The 20,144-nt window shown below is 35.5% G+C and overlaps 1 protein-coding gene across 1 annotated transcript in view; it reads right to left on the reverse strand.

Annotated features, from left to right (window-relative positions):
- The window catches only part of nlgn4xa (neuroligin 4 X-linked a), a 112,219-nt gene that overhangs the window by 81,637 nt on the left and 10,438 nt on the right, over positions 1 to 20,144 (reverse strand). The window contains 1 exon segment of the mRNA XM_051114261.1: positions 7,003 to 7,062. Coding sequence (XP_050970218.1) covers positions 7,003 to 7,062 — 60 coding nt within the window.

Below are 20,144 nucleotides of genomic sequence, written 5' to 3' on the forward strand. Positions count from 1 at the left end.
TATATTGTCTGACTATAACACTTTTGCCTGATTTTGCTCTATTTTGTTGTCAAAAAATGGTTTGAAACAAGTCGCAACTGATCCGCTGTGCATCTCCATTCAAACACAGTGGTGTTTTGTTTATGAACAACCATGTGTTTTTTAAACAAATCTAGTGAGTTGATTCAATTTCCCATTCATAAAGACAGTCACTTGCTTTATTCTTGAATAAATCAGCCATCTGAATGAATGAATCAGTAATTAAATCTTTTAAAGTTATTTTTTCAGTTGTGTCCTCTACAGAAGCAAGCAGTTCTCGGCGCCACCAATTTGGTGCACTTTTTCAATTATATAAAGGTTAGTATACATTTTAATTTATAAAATCTTTACTGTGCTGTAAATTATATTATTTTACGCAATGCAACATACAAGGATAAGATGTCAGTCAGCTGCATCAGCGTTACTTTCGCATGATGGAAACACCTTTTGCCTCGCATAACATCAACTGATTTTACTCGTTAAGACTAAAATTAATTTAGTTTGATGTTAAAATACATTCTCTAATCTCAGTACTGTTTGTTTATGGGCAGGTTATGGAGTCATGGCATCTTTCAGCTATGCGTGAAATGCAAGGCAGTGGTCTGGGGTCCGTAGTTCACCAGTGAACAGCAGCCCATCACCGGCTCAGATTTTAGCGTCACACTGGCAGTTTACAGTGATTACAGAGAACAGTTGAATACACTTAAATTAAAGGAGTCATCGGATGCCCATTTTCCACAAGTTGATATGATTCTTTAGGGTCTTAATGAAAAATCAATAATTTACTTTGGTTAAAAATTCTCAATGGTTGTGTAAAACAACAATCTTTTTACCTTGTCAAAATGAGCTCTGAAAAAATTATCCCATTCTGAGCGATTGTTCCTTTAAATGCAAATGAGCTCTGCTCGCCCCGCCCCTCTGTACTCTCTGTGGAATGACGAGCCTGTTTACTTTAGCCGCATTTAGCGCGTTTAGCCACAAAACTTGCTAACTAGCACATTACTAGGAAAGGTGATTGCAGAGATTCATTAAAAAAAAAAAAAAAAACACATACTCACTTCTGCTGTAGGTAAAGCTGGATCACGAATGATTTGCGTGAACATTGAGACGCATTTATGTAGATCAGGAAGTGCATTCCCTTCACAAACAAACGTAATCCACTGCATCTTCAGCGGCTCAGATGTCAGGAGTAAATAATGACCACTATGTTCATTATTACATCCAGCAACACAACACCTCAATCGCTCAATCTGAGATATTCTTGTCTAACTTACGTCCCTGCTCTGGCATCGAAACAATGGAGGTCGGATTGTGACAGCTGACCTGAGGTAAGAAGCTCATGTCAATCAACTATTGTGGGAGCGGCCTCTGTCACACTTTATTTTAAGGGGTCCATTTCTCGCTATTAACAAACCATTAACTATAGCTTTTGTCTCAATAAACTACTAATTGGCTGCTTATTCATAGTTTGTAAAGTAGTTGTTAAATTCAGGTATTGGGCAGGGTTAGGGATGTAGAATATGGTCATGCAGAATGTGTGCTTTGTAAGTACTAATAAAGAGCCAATGTTTTAAAAACAGGCATGCTAATAAGTAACTAGTTAATAGTGAGAATAAAATACTCTTTACCTTATTAGTTCAGAAAAACAAAAATGCATGTTTATAGTCCATTAAATAACTTTGATCTGCCATAGCAACAACCAATTTAATCACTTAGATTCTATGCATCTTTTCCACTTGTATTTCTTAATCAATTCCTTGTATTATTTGTGTTACTTAATTGTTTTCCTTATGTCTTCCTTGTGTTGATAATACAGTAAGAGGCTCTACAGATTATTCAATTCTTTCAGACTGGTCATCTGTTAAAGTGAAATTACTTAGCTTGCACCCCATGTTAAAAGGCAGGAGGGGTTATCTGCCACTCTCTGATCAAAACACGCAACATTAATTTGGTGTTACACTTGAGAACCACTGTACAACTCATGAGACAGAGTTTGCAAGACACAACATAACCGATAAGACATTCTTCTAGAGCATGTTTACACCCAAGAACAGCCCAGGCAGATGTCCACTCTGACCTCATCCTGTCAACGGCGTGAGTTTCACCGCTTAGACGTTATAAAAGTTCCTGTTCTTGTTTTATCCGTAGAACTGTGCTGTGACAAGAAGACATAGGTGAAGAGGATGAGAGAACATGAACGACAGAAATAAAATAAAAGGAAAAAAATATAGAGAGAGCGAGAGTGTCAGAGAGATAGAGAGAAAAGGGAAGGGAGGAAGGAACGAAAGGAGAGAGTGAGTGGGGGTGACTCCGCAGTGCACACACCCTGGACATTCATCATTGCCAGGACAGGCCGAGGAGGATAATATATTCCCTCATGTGCTGCACGGCACTGCACACATTACTCATCTTTATACAGAGCAAGAACGGGAGAAAAAGAGCTGAATTCTTCATTAGACTCAACAGTTCTTATTAAAGAAATAGTTCACCCAAAAATGAAAATTCTGCCATCGTTTTCTTATCCTCGTGTCATCATAAACCAGTATGACTTCTAGAACACAAAAGGAGATATTTAGCAGAACGTACTGGCCACTATTTTCCAAAAAAATATTCCACAAGGCTTCAAAATGGTCAAAAATGTGCTATATAATGTCTGTATACACTTTAAAAAACAAAACAAAACAAACAAAAAAAAAGAGTCAACTTAAAATAATTTGTTACCCTGCTGCCTTAAAATTTTAAGTTCACTCAACTCAAATGAGTTTAGTCAACTTGAAATGTTAAGTTGTACTAAGTGACAACTTAAATATTTGAGTTGACTAAACTTAAAAGCTGTGTTTGTTACCCGCTGCCTTAAAATTGTAAATTGAATCAACTCAAATATCTAAATTGTCACTTGGTAAAACTTAACATTTCAAGTTGACTAAACTTTTTTTTTTTTTGAGTTGACTGAACTTAAAATTTTAAGGCAGCAAATTGTTTTAAGTTGACTAAACGAATTGTTTTTTACAGTGTATAAAGTACAATCATTTTTTTTATGATTTTTTTATGCTTTTGAAAGAAATCTCTTAAACTCTACAAGGCTGCATTTATTCGATCAAAAAAAAAAACAGTAAAGTGTGTAATATTTTACTTATTTAATTAACATAAATGTAATAATTAATTAACACATTCAAAATTTGTGCTTGTTAACATGAGTTAATCCTCTGCGAACTGAGCAAAAAATGAACAACTGTATTTTCATTAACTAACATTAACAAAGATTAATAAATACTGTAATAAATGTACTGTTCATTGTTTATTCATGTTAGTTAATACATTACTGCTTATTGTAAAATATAATCACATAATCACAAAAATATATATATAAACTTTTGTTCCACGGAAGAAACTAAGTCATACAGGTTTTGGAAGACAAGAAACTAATGATTGAATTTTATTTTTTGAATAATCTATTCCCAGAAGTGTTAGTATGGAAGGATGGCTGTTAATGACCATGCAGTCTGAACAATGCTGAGCTGTTCAATCAGTCTGTTCAGCTGTAACACAGAATTGTAATGCACAGCAATCCGGGGCAGGCACCCCAGCGAAAACATAGCTGTAATATATCAATAAAGGCAACTGTATGCCGATCATTGGCCTCACATCAAGCCCAAGTCAACTGTGGCTTCTGGACATGCACCGTATTTGCTATTCATGTACTGCTACTGGGTCTCAAATGTAAGCTTTCAACATCAAGCTTTAATAAAGCTGTTAAAGTAATGCCGTAGGCCCTTCATTCAGAGCCCATGTTAACCAATTAAAGCATGGTTGACAAGTGATATTCTTTCACTCTTTCATTTCCAAACTAAAGCTCTTTCTTTCTGCACAGGCTGAGTCTAAAGAGTGTCATCCTTTAAAGGGACTACAGAAGGAAAGAAGAGCTTTCTCTTTCATTTCTGTGCATTCAAAGAGTCTTCCTGGGTGAGTTTTTAAAGGTGGCAGGAAATTGCGGAGGCTGGTGCATTGCTGTAGGGTGATTTTGCAGGGGAGTCTTATGGCATAGGTACAACCTCAAGGGAGCCAGGAAGAGTAATTCATCGCCACTGCAGATGTTCGCACAGACAGAGAGCATCGATCCTGCCCTTCTGAAAACACCATCTTCGTCTCTTCAGAACAAGAAGCGTTTGCTGGAGGTACTTGCAGGACTCAACACTTTCTTTTTAAAGTAGCCTGATTTGAAAATGCAGAGATTAACTAGGCATTTCTAAATGTTAATATGCCATCTGGACAACTCAGTCTGAAGTCCAAGGCTATTCATTATATTGCTTTTATTTTTATTATTATATATTTCATTTTAATCAACAGCTTATTCTTTGGCACCAGATGAAAAACATGACTCTTTTTTTTCCCATAAATGCATGCATTTTTTAGATTATATTAAATATGCTGTAAGCAATCTTTTCAATTAGACACGCACCACCACACACAAATAATTGGCAGGTAAAACAACACCTTAAAGTGTTCAGACAAAATAAATAATCTGTCAATTACCCATGGTCACTCTTTACAGTTTTTTTAGTCATAAAAACAGACAAAAAATAAAATGGTAATGCTTTACAAGAAGGTTCATTAGTTAACATGAACTAAAAATGAACAATACTTTTACAGCATTCATTAACCATGTAAGGCCCACTGTTGTAATATTACAACATCATTTTTAGCTTGACTAAAAACAAAAACTTGCTCTTTTTTTCTCTAAGACCACATACACCCAATTAATAGGTCTTATTGTTCAGCCTTCCGATGCAATCGGATGCTAGATTAAAAAAAATATATATACAAAATAAAAAAATTACTTGGGCATGAAGTTACACAACTTGTAAACTTCCCTTGTTTCCCCATCTTGATTTGCTGGATTGGATGAATCAACATTCAAGTAAGTAAAATGCCAAAATCATATGTGTATGATATCACAGGTGCTGTCCAAAATGGGAACAGTGAATTTTAGATGGACTATTATTAAATTATTTTTTTAAAGCATTTAATAAGGCATTATTAGAATCACAAGTTGTGTTTGCTAACATTAGTTAATGCACTAAGAACTAATATGACCAAACAATGAGAGACTGTATTTTTATTAGCTAATATTAACAAAACTTGAATAAATAGTGTAATAAATGAATTGTGCATTGTTTATGTAGGTAATACATAAGTAGTGTTAACAAATAACACCTTATTGTAAAGTGTTACCAATAAACTGCAACTAAAAAAAAAGAAAAACATAAAAGTAAATAAATAAATAAATAAATAAAAGCTTAAGCTAAATCCAAAGCAAATTATTACAATTTTATTAGAAAATCTTATCTAGTTGACAAGGAATCTTTTTTCTACCCACAATAAAAGTACAGATAGATAGATGATAGATATACAGTTAGAGCGGGATCGGGATTGGCAAAGGACCTCAATTTCCTGTTTCTGTTTCCATTTGACATGGTATTTATATGCAGAAATTGACTTTGGTGTGCATATGATAAGCACATGTTTGGTGTGCATATAATATGCGCTTTTTGTGTGAAATTGATACTCAATTTCTTGGCATGCATATGATATGCCGTTTAGGCGCACATATAATACCCATCTACCCCACAACCCTAATGCTAACCATTGCGTACTGAAAGTCAATTTCTGCGTATAAATTGTGCGCCAAATAGAAACAGAAAATCGTGGTACTGATACGCACTTTCATGAGATCAGGTAGTTTTTTAATACATATAATGGAAGTCACTGGTCTCCAAAGCTATCTGTTTACCAACTTCTTCAAAATATCCTATTTTGTATTCCACAGATGAAAGGTTTAGAATGACATGAGGGTGAGTAAATGATGACAGAATTCATTTTTTTTGCGTGAACTAGAAAAATCTCAAAATTCTCACACTACAGATTTAGTTTGTTGTTTGTTTATCATTATGTGATCACACAATGACAGGTCACAGAAAGAGTAAGATCTATTTCAACAAAATTTGTGAGCAATAGCATTCAGATTATTGCCCAAGCTGAACCTTTTCAAAGAGCAAAAATAACATCTTGAAAATGCTTCTTGTAGTATTTCCCCAGCTGGCTACAAACACATGTTTGCTCTCTTCCCTACTGATACAGGTATCAGAATGCAATCAGAAAGTACAACATGTCTGGACAGCAGCAATCAATGATCGCACACATCACTCAGAGATCATGACAGCTGACTCCTCGCCAGCCACAAACCACAGTCAGATCCACTACAGCAATTTATCAGTTGTGTCAAGAGACACCACTACATCCTGAGCTCAATAAAGATCAATTCAATTATCATATATGTATCACTGACCTGCCTCGATGTTGCTTTGAGACGTATACGACATACATGGCTCTACCGTTTCATAATGCATTGTCTTACAAAATGCTATTTGTCCAAGTGTAATGGGATGCAAAAAAGCAAGCCATTAATATTACAGTGAGAAGACTTTCTTCAACACAGCATCTGACAGGAGTTACAAATGAACAGATTTCCACTGTCAAAACAACATAGGTTAGTGCTCATGCTTCACAGGGCAATGAAGGAAAAAAAATGGCAAAACTGAAAAAAGAGGGAAACATGACTGTTTAATCATTTCTTTGAGGAGGAGAGGAAAAAACACATGCAGGCTTCGTTGACCGTCTTTCACTTTGCAGCACTGGGAGAAGGTAACGTTTATGTGAGAACAAGTGTCGTTTATGGATGTTCTTGTATTTTCTACAGAGGCAAACTTTAGCCTTTTCACACAGTCCTTCAGCTCTGTGCTAGGAATCACCAAAGAGGAAAGAGGTGTCAAAAAGATGATGGTGCGCTTCGATGGCCAAAAAAGGCAAGAACAAAATGAAATCAATTTAAAGAATTCATTACAGAAAAAAATTGGTTTTGCGTTCATGCAGGTTTCAGGCTGGAATCTCGTTGTTAAAAAATGGAAAAAAGATGAAAAAAAATACCTTTATTTTCGCCACCCTCATTATTGGTGAAATCATCGCCTTTGACTGTGTTGGCTCCTACTGTCAACAACAGGGGAAAAGTGAAGAATATAAATGGGGGAACAGGTTTTAAAACAGCAGCTTAAATATTAAATAAAAATCACTTGATTTATTTCAAGTTTGGAGAAAATCTGGTGAAAACTGTAACACAATGGGAATTAGTGATTACAGCCTGGAAATATACTTAGGAATGAATAAATACATTTTGTAGATAATTCCGAAATTTTCCTAAACATTATAAAAGAGAAATAATATTAATCAATATAGCTGCAAGCAGAAATTACCGGGGTTCAAGCACTTAAGGTATTTAAGCACATAAGGAATAAGACATTACATATTATTTAGAAAGCCTATAACCAACAAAATCAATTATTAAAAAAGCATTTTTGTCAAATCCAGGTGATTTACATTAGAAATATGATGTTTTTATAACATTTATGACTGGTATAGTGCCAACTATGGTTCGATCTCCCTGAAATCCTTGTTTAGAATCACCCGTCGCATGTTCTCAGCGGGTTTCGTGAAGTTTTGAGTTTTCGTTTATGCTTTATAGGCTTTTGGGTATATTTGGACAGGCCTCCTTTTTAAAGGACCCCGTTATAGCTTTCCAAAGTGTAAATTTCAACATGTTTTTGATAATTATTGACCTAGAGAGTCCAGAGACTGCTATGTTTTTTTCAGACTGAGCGAAAAACCTAGGACTAGTTTGCAAAAGTTTTTCACATCTTCTCAATCATTTACAAAAAAACTGTTTGATTGACAGCAGTGGTTCTGGAGGCAAAGATGTTCAGAATGAGGAGTTCTATCATACAATACGAATATCGTGTGTATGTACGGAAAACCGAGCAATGTACAAACATTTACACCCTCAAAAAAATGTGATACTGCCCCCCAGTGGCCAATTTCTCTCAAATTTCTCACAGACCTTTGGGGCTGTGAGTCAAACAGACCCACTGACTCCGTTAACCATGTCTAATAGGTTCTCAGACTTCATCTGCCAATGGCGGCCATGTTTTTTTTAGATACGCAAATGTCTTGTGGCACTTTAGACCAAGATTGTGCACAGCGATTTTCATGTTGATAGGACAAATGGTTGCCTAGTTATAGCCTTTTTTTTTTTTTTTTTTTTTTTATTTTCCTGTTATAGCACCACCAATCTCTGAAATGTTTTCCAGTGACCTCAGCTTGAGCTCTTACATAAGTGTGCTGAGTTTGGCGAAGATATCTCATTCTGTTCAGGAGTTATAGGCATTTTACTAAAAGTGGCCCTGCCCCTTTCAAACGTTTTGGCGTTCCTTTGCCACGGTGAGTCGAAAGTTCAGCTTTTTTGATAATTATTGCTATTCACTCTCCAGAGAATCTTTCTGCACTGGTTTGGTTAAGATCAGGCGAAAAACCTAGGACTAGTTTGCAAAAGTAGGTTTTGCAAAAAAAATGTGAAATACCCGAAAATTTCGCAGACATAAGACACTTGAGCCTGCGGTTGACAGTTTAGGAGTTTTTGTACTTTCGATCACTGTAGTGCACCCATCAGGCCGATTGGGGCGAGCCTCAGTCACATTGTAGGTTGTGTGAGTTCTACCATCCCTCCAAGTTTTAAGACTCTACGTCTTATGGTTTGGACCGCACGATCAGTTTTACGTGGAAATCGATCATTCGTGCCCATTCTAACAATTACAATTGGGTTTCAGTGCTACACGCTTCATACCCTAATAGTCTTCAGAAGTCTTGCATTTTGGTGTGCAAATGAGGGGGGAAGAAAGTGTCTAAAAAACTGCTTTTAGCAAATACAAAATGAGCATCAGGATTCTGGTGTTTCTGTAAATGACCTTGGCTCATTACATATGCAGCACTGTGTGTTAACATTGGCTCACACTGAGAGATCATGCAGGTTCCAATATTTCTTCAGTTAACAGAGGATTGTGGGATGTCAAGCTGTATAAACAAAAGCAAGTAGCATGTAAATCACTAGAGTGTGAACAACACACCCACCATGCTGGGTCATAAGCACTACACAACAGGGATTATGAGGCTGGACTGTAGAAAAAAAGATGTTTGCCAAGAGGTGATCATGGAATAGACCCTGAATAATTATACACTTATTTTGTCTTCTTTTGTTTTATTAGTTTGGGTTTATCACAAAATATGGTTTTAATAATACATTGCAGTAGTCTCAGCCTACAGGCTAGACTTTTTAATCAAATAAATGACAGGAAAAAAAATAATAAAACCTTTGAAATATAGTGCTGGATTTAAGAACAGGATTTCCTGGCATGGTACAGTTGGATGTCCAATGGATATTCTCTCCTTTCCTCTATAAATGATAACATACCAAGATTCAGTTTATATCAGATCAAATGGTTTTCTCTTGCATTATTTCTCTGCACTGTGCCTTCCATTTTTCCTTCTTGTAATAAGATGTTTTGTTCCTGCTGATGAAAAGTAGCCCTACAGCATGATACTTTCACCACCATACTTTATTGTAGATGTAGTGTGTTTGTGCTGTGTGGTGTATTGTTTGGTTTGCGTCACACAGATCTATTTGGCTTCTAGCTAAACAGCTCTGTCCTGTACTCTAAATCTTTCCCTTCACCAATGCATCAGTGTTATGAATTTTGGCAAACTCCTGAGATCCTTTTACATGGTTCTTTCTGAGTAATGACTTCTTTTGTACCACCCTCCTAAAGAGGCTTGTATTATACAAAGCTTTGCTATGGTGCAGCTTTACAGTATGTGTTTCCAGCAACAAAAGTGAATGTTGCATGGCTCTCATATGAGAGCAGTGGGATCCGTGCCAAGTTCTACAGATGGGGTTAGGAATGGGTAGACATACATAATTTACATAAGCAAATGTAAATTCACATTAACAACAGCAAAACGAGAAAAAAAGATATATTGTATATTTTATAGATAAAAATATACAAATTCTGACAATGCAACTTGATTCTGCTTTGTATTTGCACTTTAAAGTTTATTATTGTTTTGTATTGTATCCATATAACCCCAAACCATGCATGTCTCTTAATCACCATGGTAAAAAGTAACTACATCTTTGTATTTTTTGTATTTGTTCAATTATTCTACATTACTTCCTCTGTTCTCAGTGTTAATGCTGTTGAGAATGTCAGCACTCTTTCATCTTGCTTTAATGTGCTCCTATTATGCCATTTCCAATATTGCCTTTCATGCAGTATGTAATGTAGCTGTATGCAAATGTAAACGATCTGCAAAGTTGTAAAGGCGAAAGTTATTGTCTCCCAAAATAAAGAATCAACTGAAACGAGTTGTTGGTAATTCGAATCCCACTTCCAAGGCCAGCTGTACATCTCTGTGTAACACACTTGCATAATTTCCCTACATTGGCCAGCCACAAACAACTTGACATCGCCCACAAACACGTCATTTTACTGTCGACTGCTTCTTTAATAAATGTTTGCTCTTGAAAGATGGCTCAGATGGTTTGAAAGATGGTTTATTTGGACCAGCTGGCTCCACTGAATCACAACCTGTAAGAATGATAAATAGTAGATGTTGATATTTTCTATGGAGCGTTCAAAATACAAAACTTTGACAATGGGCAAATAGTTTCTTTGACACTCATTGTAGGCGGTAGACCAATCACAACAGACCTGAGGTGCGTTTCCCAAAAGCATTGTTAGCCAACCATGGTCACAAGTTCCGTCATTACCAACGTAGTTCAAACAAACATTCGCAAACAGCGTCGCAAACCTGCGTGGTTGGAACTACTGCTCTCGACCTGTGGTTAGAAGCATAGTGTCTTGTTAGTAAGACATATGGGCTTAAATAAACTATGCTCTTGGGCACAGTAAGAAAGCTAATATGCAGTACAATCTATATCTTCCATTCTATCTAAATATAAATGCATTTTAATATACAGTATGTATTTTTGCGCGCCTCGTAAGTGCCGTTTGTGAAGAGTGCACGTGCATAAATGCCTAAGGGAACCCCCAAGTATGACGTAAGAAGGAACCTGCCATGAATCAAACATCAAATAAAGCGAAGTGACAGGGAACAAAAAAAATAAATTAGTCATCAGGTGCCATGTCCAATACAGAAGCATCTCAGAGATTTCTAATCAGTTAAACAGCAGGAGTTATTTAAATGTTATTTACAATGGCCCTATATTGTTGAACAAATGTGGTTCAAACGACAGAGATGTGACCGTGTTCGGGAAACAGCTGTGACTAGCTAGTTTGTTTCCACAACAATGCATGAAACTATGGTAGTTAATCAGCAAATTAAGTCGTTGTATGGGAAACACACCCCTGGCCATCTAACCAATCAGAGCAGAGGAGGCTCACGGAAGGGAGGGGTTTAGAGTGTCTGAATCTTTGATTTGCCTCGAACGAATCGTTTGAGAATCGCTATAAAATGAGGTGATATTATTTTGAGAAAACAAAAGTGTTTTTTGACCTTGCGTGCATGTAAACCTATTGCAGAAGACTCCCAAAACAATATAAGGGACCTTGGGATCCTGCTGTGCTGTTTAATACTGCTGTTGTGTGATCAAGATCACTCCATGAGTAAACCACTGATCAGCAGATTAAACACATCTGCTCTGAGGTAAATTTGACCTGATGTTGGACTTTTCCTGTCACTTTTTCTTCTTGTTTGCTCAGGGGGGTTTGAGGTACAACCAGAGGTTGTCTTACTTTTGGGAGATGAGTGGGTCTGTATTACTTATTATTGGAGAAAGCATAACGGTCAACTTGGATCATAAGTGCCTTGATAACCAATCACATTACAGCCCTGACGTCATTGAATTTCAGAGTTGCGTGACACTCAATCGTCGTTTACAGATACCATGGAAATGAATGGGAAGTGCTGTAAGCTGAACCCCACTTGTCACAAAAAGTCTGAAACTTCTCTTATAAAACAACATTTTTTACGGTGTGAAATCTAAAACTAGTTCCAAAACCATTGTTTAGTGTAAAATATGTTTGGGGCAGCCGTGGCCTAATGGTTAGGGAGTTGGGATTGTAACTGAAAGGCTGCAGGTTTGAGTCCCAGGTCCAGCAGGGATTGAAGGTGGGGGGAGTGAATAACCAGCGCTCTCTCCACCCTCAATACCATGGCTGTGGTGAGTCCCTTGAGCAAGGCACCAAAACCCCAAGTGCTCCCCAGATGCCACAGTGATAGCAATATGGCTGCCCCACTGCTCTCTGTGTGTGTGTGTGTGTGTGTGTGTGTGTGCTCACTACTCACTACTGTGTGTGTGCACTTGGATGGGTTAAATGCAGAGCACAAATTCCAAGTATGGGTCACCATACTTGGCCACACATCATGTCCTTTGCTTTCCTTTAAGATTAGCCGATAGGCTGTCAACTTAATAAATGATAAGATATTTCCTTAAAAAAGCTATTTATTCAGCATAGTGAAGCCTCTCTTCCACTGACATCTATGTTTCTATATCTATAGCTATGTCTATATCATCTATATCAATATCTATCTATCTATCTATCTATCTATCTATCTCTATATATATATATATATATATATATATTTTTTTTTTAAACATCCAATCTCGTTCACTGTGCCAGGGCTTTAGCTTTAGCCGTTACGCTTTTTTGGCTAAAGGTGGCTTTGGTACAACCTTTAAACCTCAGCAAACAATAAAAGAAGAGAATCAAATGTTTAATTCCACCCCATAATGTGACACATTAATTTATACTCCTTCCCACTCTGGTTTGTCATACATGTTTAACACAAAACTTATTTTTATTTTTTATTTTTTAATTTATTTTAATAAAACCAACCAATGGATACCACATTAATAATTTTAAGATTTAATGCTAAGAAACATTCAGTTATATAATAGCCATTTACAGGCTTCTTATGTTTAAACTCTTTGTAATTCAAATGAAAAATCTTGAAAACTTCTTGAAATCAATATTTGGCAGGATTTTGGCAACACTGTATTCATACCAAACAGGGCAAAACGTTTTAACATTGCAGTCCCTTTAGAAATTATGCTTCTTATTTTATATTTCACATTTATTCTTTCATTTTACTGAATTACAAAAGTAGTGAAAATTGGAAATTACTATCTGGTAACACTTCATAACTGACATTAACATCAACAAATATTAATGGTGTAAGATTTAAGATTATTAGTTAAGATTTAGTCTACATTCATGCTTTAATACATTTGCAGATCATTTTGTAACAAACTACTGATCTGTTTAGTCGGCATCATATAAAAGTTCTTAATGACTATACATACATATTATAAAGTAATGGCTTCTGGCTAGATATCATGAGCTAAAGTGTTAGTCTTGAAATTGATTCATATTCTAACACACTGAAATATCAAATCAAGCATGACAGTGCTAACCAGGAAATTTTAGTTAACCTCAGATCCTCAGGAAATTTAATTGACTTGTTAGAAGGGAGGCAGTTTCTTTCTTTGTTTTCTCTTTCAACTAAAAATTACTGGCAATTCCTAGTAATTAGGGAATGTGCCAAATCTAAAATATACAAGATTTCAGAAGATGACAAAGTTCAATAATCAATCATGAGAAACCCCATATTGATCAAGTATACTGGGTAAGACATGCCCCCCTCAATATAGTTTTGTGACTTGAATAAGACAAACCAATTTCATTTTTATTAGAATCTCCTTATAAAAGAATGAGAATGGCAGATTTGTAATAAATCAAGCCTAAAAATTATACATCTGTAGTACTGCCCTGGCTGCTCAGTAATTAAGCTAAAGGCTAACTGTCTATGTCAATATTGACCTGGTGGAAAAGAAATTGACAGTGGGCCATGTTTATTCATGTGAATCAAAGAATAAATAATTAAAGATTTGCTAATAATTAAACTGTGTAAGTAATAATGCATTATCAAAGGTCCATAAAAATGTCTTTGCTCCCAAATAAGGCCAGAATCATTAGTTTGTCTCCATAAAAGTGTAAAATCTTGATAGCATGCAAAATATATCTATGCTTATCTCCTAATATAGTCTACGCAGAATTGTTTTACATGAGTACAACAACGTTTTAAGGGTTTTCCGTGCTGAATATGTAATCTAAGACATGTCTCCACAGAAAGGCCAAAATACAGAAAAGTCTATTAGATTGCACCTGTCTGCAAGACTGCAAGTCATTTCAGTCTTGTTATTTGTGAATTCAGGTGATATTGTCTTTCTGAAACTGATTTATGAATGTCCAACAAAGGTATTTCAATAAATCCATTGATATATACTGTATAGATATAAATCCTAAAAAATAGTATTACTCAAAACTCTATGCATTCAGCCACATCTGCAAGCAAGTTGTATCGATAACATTTGGTATTACTGCATGGAAAAATCTTCTTTAAATATGAGTCCAAATACTTGCACATTTGGCTTTGTGTACAATTGCCCACAAAGCTCACACACATCTGTTAGACTGGACATTCATTCAGCACCCGTAATCTTAGTACACCAGATTCTTGGAGAAGGGCAATGGAGACGTTCCAAATGCATTTATAATGCAACATTAAAAAAGAGGGTGCACCAAACTGTGCTGACACATGCACATTTTGTTTGTATGTGTAATTGGGCATAGGTATTTGTGGCTATGAACACATGACCTCACATGATGTGTCATCCAATGGTGAAGTTCTAAGACATTTGCAACCATAACTATGGTTGACCGGCTCCACAGACACTTACCCCTGTGTTTCCACTCATCTGACTTTCTGTCAGAGGAGGAAGATCTACTGGCCCTACACACTCCTGTGTGATCGCTCGGACACATTCCACAACCTTATGAAGCAGTTTTGTGCTCTTAGCCATAATTGGAGCACCAAGGTTCCTTTCACAGTTCTTTTACACATTAACCTGATCTCCACAGCCACACTGAATAGTTCTGAAGTGTCACTAGTGAGACTAAATAGAACTGCAAAAATAATGATAGTTATCAAATATATTTCCTAAACACTTTTCAAAACACTACTGTGCATTGAAGCATTAATCCACCCCAAAATTAAAATTCTGTCATCATTAACTCATGTTAAGAGACCTGTATGAGTTTCCTTCTTCTGTGAAACACAAAAGAAAATATTTTGAAGAATGTTGGAAACCATTTCAGTTTCCATTGACTGTACCCTGTTCCCATTATTTTTTCCTCCAAACAGTGGAGGTTGTTGGTTGTCAAAATTCTCCAAAAAAGACAAAATTTTCATTTTTGGGCAGACTATCACTTTAAGCCCAACTCCTGTCGACCAATGTAACAGGTGGTTTTTACACTGTATCACATGCCAACCTATAGGTAATTAACCCTTAAAGGAACACTCCACTGTTTTTTTTTTTTTTTAAATTGACCTATATATCCAGCAAGGATGGATCTCTAACTGCTGCAATTGCAAAAAAACCTATCTTTATATTTTAAGAACAATTACAGAATAATACAATCAAGCATATTTCTTTATCTTTTGAAAAGGTTCAATTTGGGCAGATGATTGAATCATCTGTGTCATCGTCAGAGCGCACTTCCACAGTGCATTCAGCATCTGGCTCATATTCACCATCTCAACCATATTACCATATTTGCAAAACTATCTTTTCAAAGAATTCAAAATCAATAGTTTGATCAGTCAACTTATTTACCATATCCCCATCAACTGACAGTGACATTTATATTTTATGGCATACAGTAATTGTTCTGCAGTATAGCCATTCAAACCAGTTCAACCTGCAGTAATTATGAGTGAAACATCAGGTCATTATTGTCCATTAAACCTTGAGGAATAAAGGTGAATTGCATGTACTGAGTCATCAGATATTTAAATATTGTTGTGCAGAGAAAATATACTAACACTAATACATACATTGGGTTTACATTGAAAAAATTATAAATAAATAAAATAAAACTCAGAAAACATTATTGTATATTTTATTAATTTGTGTTATATTGTTTATGATAAATAGAGAATACTAAGAAAGTTAATCTCTAACTTGAAGGAGGGAGAGGGTAGTGAATGATGTCCCAGGTTGCCAAAGAGTCGAGGTATGCATTTAAGGGTTAATAAGAAAATATAAAAATTATATAATATACTATTCTAATTATAACACTACTCAAACACAAACTTAAAGCAACAAGAATGAACATTAAAATATGAGTCATGACAAAATCAAAAGGCCGGGGGCCCTTTACTGTATTTAAAAACAATATTACAGTAAATATAGGGACCTTGCATGGTCCCTATCTTTCATAAAATTTTGCATAATTTCAATTGAATTTATTGAATCCTCTTTCTGGAGATACATTTAAAGATTCTTTATATTATCTACTACTATAACAATTTTGTCAGTGTTGCTTCTCATTTTGTATAGAGCAACCAGAATCAACAGAATTGTAGCTAGATTGGAAAATACTTGTTGATGATATAATCTGCAAAGATAGTTATTTGGATTTGAATTTTATCTGTGTAGGCATTCAGTGGAATTTACTTCAAACCATACGATTTTACTTGATGAATGAATAATAAAAGCAAATTTGGCAAATCAAAACCATGTTCAATGACTTCAAAGTTTTTATGACTTAATATTATTCAACAATATATTAAAATCTACAGTCAGTTATATCTAACTGAAAATCATGAATTTGAATTGCTGTCATTTTATGTATTGTCATTTGTTTACGTGCCATAAATTCTGTGGGTTGTAAATAAATAAATACATAAATAAATACACTGTATTTTATTCAAACAGAGGTAAATATTCTGTAATGTTGCTTCAACTATCGTTGGGTTTTTTAAACGAGAAAAACAGAAAAAAATAATAAAAATTTTAATATTTAAAACAGAGCTTGATATGACTGTTTTCAGTGACAGGCAGCAATTGTATATTTGTCTCAGAGTTTCATTGCTGCTGTACAGTACCTGCTATATTTTTAATATAACCAAGTGCACACCAAATCACCCAAGGTGACTCTACTGGTGAAAATGTAAATGTACTAGCAGCTTAAAATACACAAAAAAATATTCTAGAAATGTTTATTCTTTGCCCTAGAGTCTTTCAGCATTAGCTTACACAAATGACTGCATAAGTGATGTTATGGTTGCATTGGCTTAGACAGATTAGCTTGATGTGCTTACATAAAATTATTTAATTAATGTCAAGACTGAGGAGAATTTCATTCAGAGGTCGCAAAAGCAATTTTAACAGCTAAATGTTCATCTCTATGATTTTGAAGTGCTATTAACCCAATGTAAGATTCCAGATAAAACAAGACGTTCCCCATTTCATAACTGGAAATCCTATTTTTGTTTAATTTCAAAGAAGGAAATTTAGTGCTATTCAAGATTTTCCTGAATAATGTTCAAATGGTGAAAAGGGGAAAAAAAAAAAAAAAAAGTAAGGTAGTGAAAATGTCTATATGATTGCTAATTTTATTTTACATGTAAATGTCACAGTGATAATAATACACATTAGATATTTCTTTTGTTATTTGCCTTGGATTGTTATTTGTCTTTGATTTTAATAAAATGCTAATTTTAGTTTTGCATAATTTGTTGGAGAGAGATTTAGTTACTTTAAATTTAATGCAGCAACCTTTCAGAATACTATATATCATATCACATACCATATTACCACATACCATATTGTGATATACATATCACAACCGTATTAGTGTCAAATATATATATTTGACACTAATACAGTTGTGATATGCCACCAAAAAAAAAATCACAGGGATACCCACCCCTGTGTGCTGGGTTTGACACTTAAAAATTCTAGTCACCTTATAGTGTATGAATGCACTTTTTCTTTTTCTACTTAGCACAGGTTGAATCAGTATTTTTAGCATGTACGAAGCACATTTATTAATCCCTTAGTTCAGGAGCTCATTACATTATATTCATTAATAATTCAACCTGAAGAATATGAGGAACTAAGTTACACTAGCTTTGAACACTTTTTTTGGGCTGAGCTTCAAAGGACATCTCATTACCCAGCGGTCGATACTATCCCCACAGCTCAAATAAAGGTTTCACACAAAACACATTAACCACAAGAAATGGCCAATTATTCATAGATGATTGACAGCAACAAATTAAAAGCCACAGCAGGACGCAATATGAGAGAAGATCATACGTGATCGTATGAGGTACCGCAAAGATTCACCTTACAAGAACCATGCTACCAAATGTAATATTATTCATATTATTCTAAACTAATTTAACCAGCTTGAATTCTTCACGGAATGGATTCAGCAAGGTACCAGACGCTTTCCTTGGAGATTCCGGTCCATACTGACATGAGAATATCACAAACTCGCACTGGCTGCACATTTGTGGCATTCCCAGGAGACCATTGTACTAAACTCAATGACATGGCATATTATCATGCTGAAATTAACTACTAGAAAATGGGTAGACTGTGTCCGCAAGGATATGCACACGGTCAGCAAGGATGCAGATCACAGCAGTTGGATGTGGAATTTAAATGATGCTCAAATGGCCTAATTTTACCAGCAGCAGCAGCAGCAGCCCGATCCATTAAAAAATGCAGGATGGATTCATGTGGTTAACACCAAATTCTGACCCTACCATCTGTATTGCATCTGAAATCATGATTCACAAGACAAAGCATGTTTTTCCAATCATCTAATGTCCAGTTTGACAACCATATGCCCAGTGTAGCCTCAGCCTCCTGTTCTTAGCTGCCTGAGGCGTCTCCTGTTTGCTTGCTGGTCTAGCCAGCCACTTAAACGTTCAAAGTGTGCATTTAGAGCTGGTTTGCGGGATAGCACTGCGGTAATACATTGTTATTTTAGTTATTGCCACCTTCCTGACAGCTTGAACCATTCTAGCCATTCTCCTCCAAACCCTCTCATTAACAAAGCAATTTCACAAGCAACTGCTGCTCATTTGATGTTTTTTTTTCCTCCAACTCTAGAGACTGTTGTGTCTGACAATCCCAGGAGATCGTCAGTTTCTGAGATGTATTCTGAGATATATTTAGTGGTGTGAAGAAGTTTGAGATGACATTGAAAGTCTAGGATACAAAATACAACTTCAAGGTGAAAAAAAGTTTTATGATTTTGAGAATGTTTGAGATGTTATGACTTTAAATAAGAAGTAGATATTCGACTGTTCCCTTTTCTAGGTCATTTAACAAGCACATTTGAAAATATGTGAACTGCTTGGTGCAAAAGGTCAGATTTTGTTGCTTCCATTAAAGTTAGGAATATTATAAAATGATGCTGAATAGCAAACGTTCCAGTACTGCACAAACTTGTAAAATCCATGTCAACCTAAAGTGCTACTCTTATCAAAAAAGGAACATACAAAGGCTAGGAAATACAATGAAATTTCTCAAATTTATTCATATTTAACCTTGTTAAATATGTAATTCCACTGAATAAATATTAATAAATTACATAAACTCAAATTTAGTGCACCACAACTTGCTGATGTGTTTATATTGAATAAGTATGTACTTAGTTACTGTAAAATGTATTGATATATTAAAAACATTTGCATATATTGACATATTTTTCCACACCACTGTGGCAATGCATTGCAAGCTATGATCTTGGCCAATACGATGGTTCAACAATGGTTTTTCTATGTAATTACTCCAACGTTTGCGTTTTATAATATTTTCATCTTAAATTTAGCTGACAATCTTAAAATTCAATTTCAAAGTATTTGCGAAAAAGACAAGTGTGACAACTAGTCCCAGCCGCTAATGTACATGTATAGGCTTACAGGCTGTGGAAGAGCAGTGAGTGGGATTAATTACAGTACAAGATCATAGGTGTCAGTTCCCCATTTGCACTCTACAAGTAGATCTCAATTATCTTTAAAACAACACTGGATTTCAGATGTTAGGTTAAAGAAGTCCACCCATTGAGATGGACAATGAGGGTAACAAGCGCTGATTTGTCGTGACTGCCTCTTTTCAGCGTCTTTCTGTTTCTCTGAATGGGTTTTTTTGAATAGTCCAATAGAAATTAAATTGGTTAGCTTTCCCAATTAAAGAGTGGAAGGGAGCCGGCATTGTCTCTTCGCCCAGACCGTCCCTTCAGGCTGAAGCATTCATTGTGATTAATTCACAACAAAACAGGATGCCACCTCCACAGCCT

Source organism: Labeo rohita, chromosome 1 (assembly GCF_022985175.1).
Source record: "Labeo rohita strain BAU-BD-2019 chromosome 1, IGBB_LRoh.1.0, whole genome shotgun sequence".
Lineage (NCBI taxonomy): Eukaryota > Metazoa > Chordata > Actinopteri > Cypriniformes > Cyprinidae > Labeo > Labeo rohita.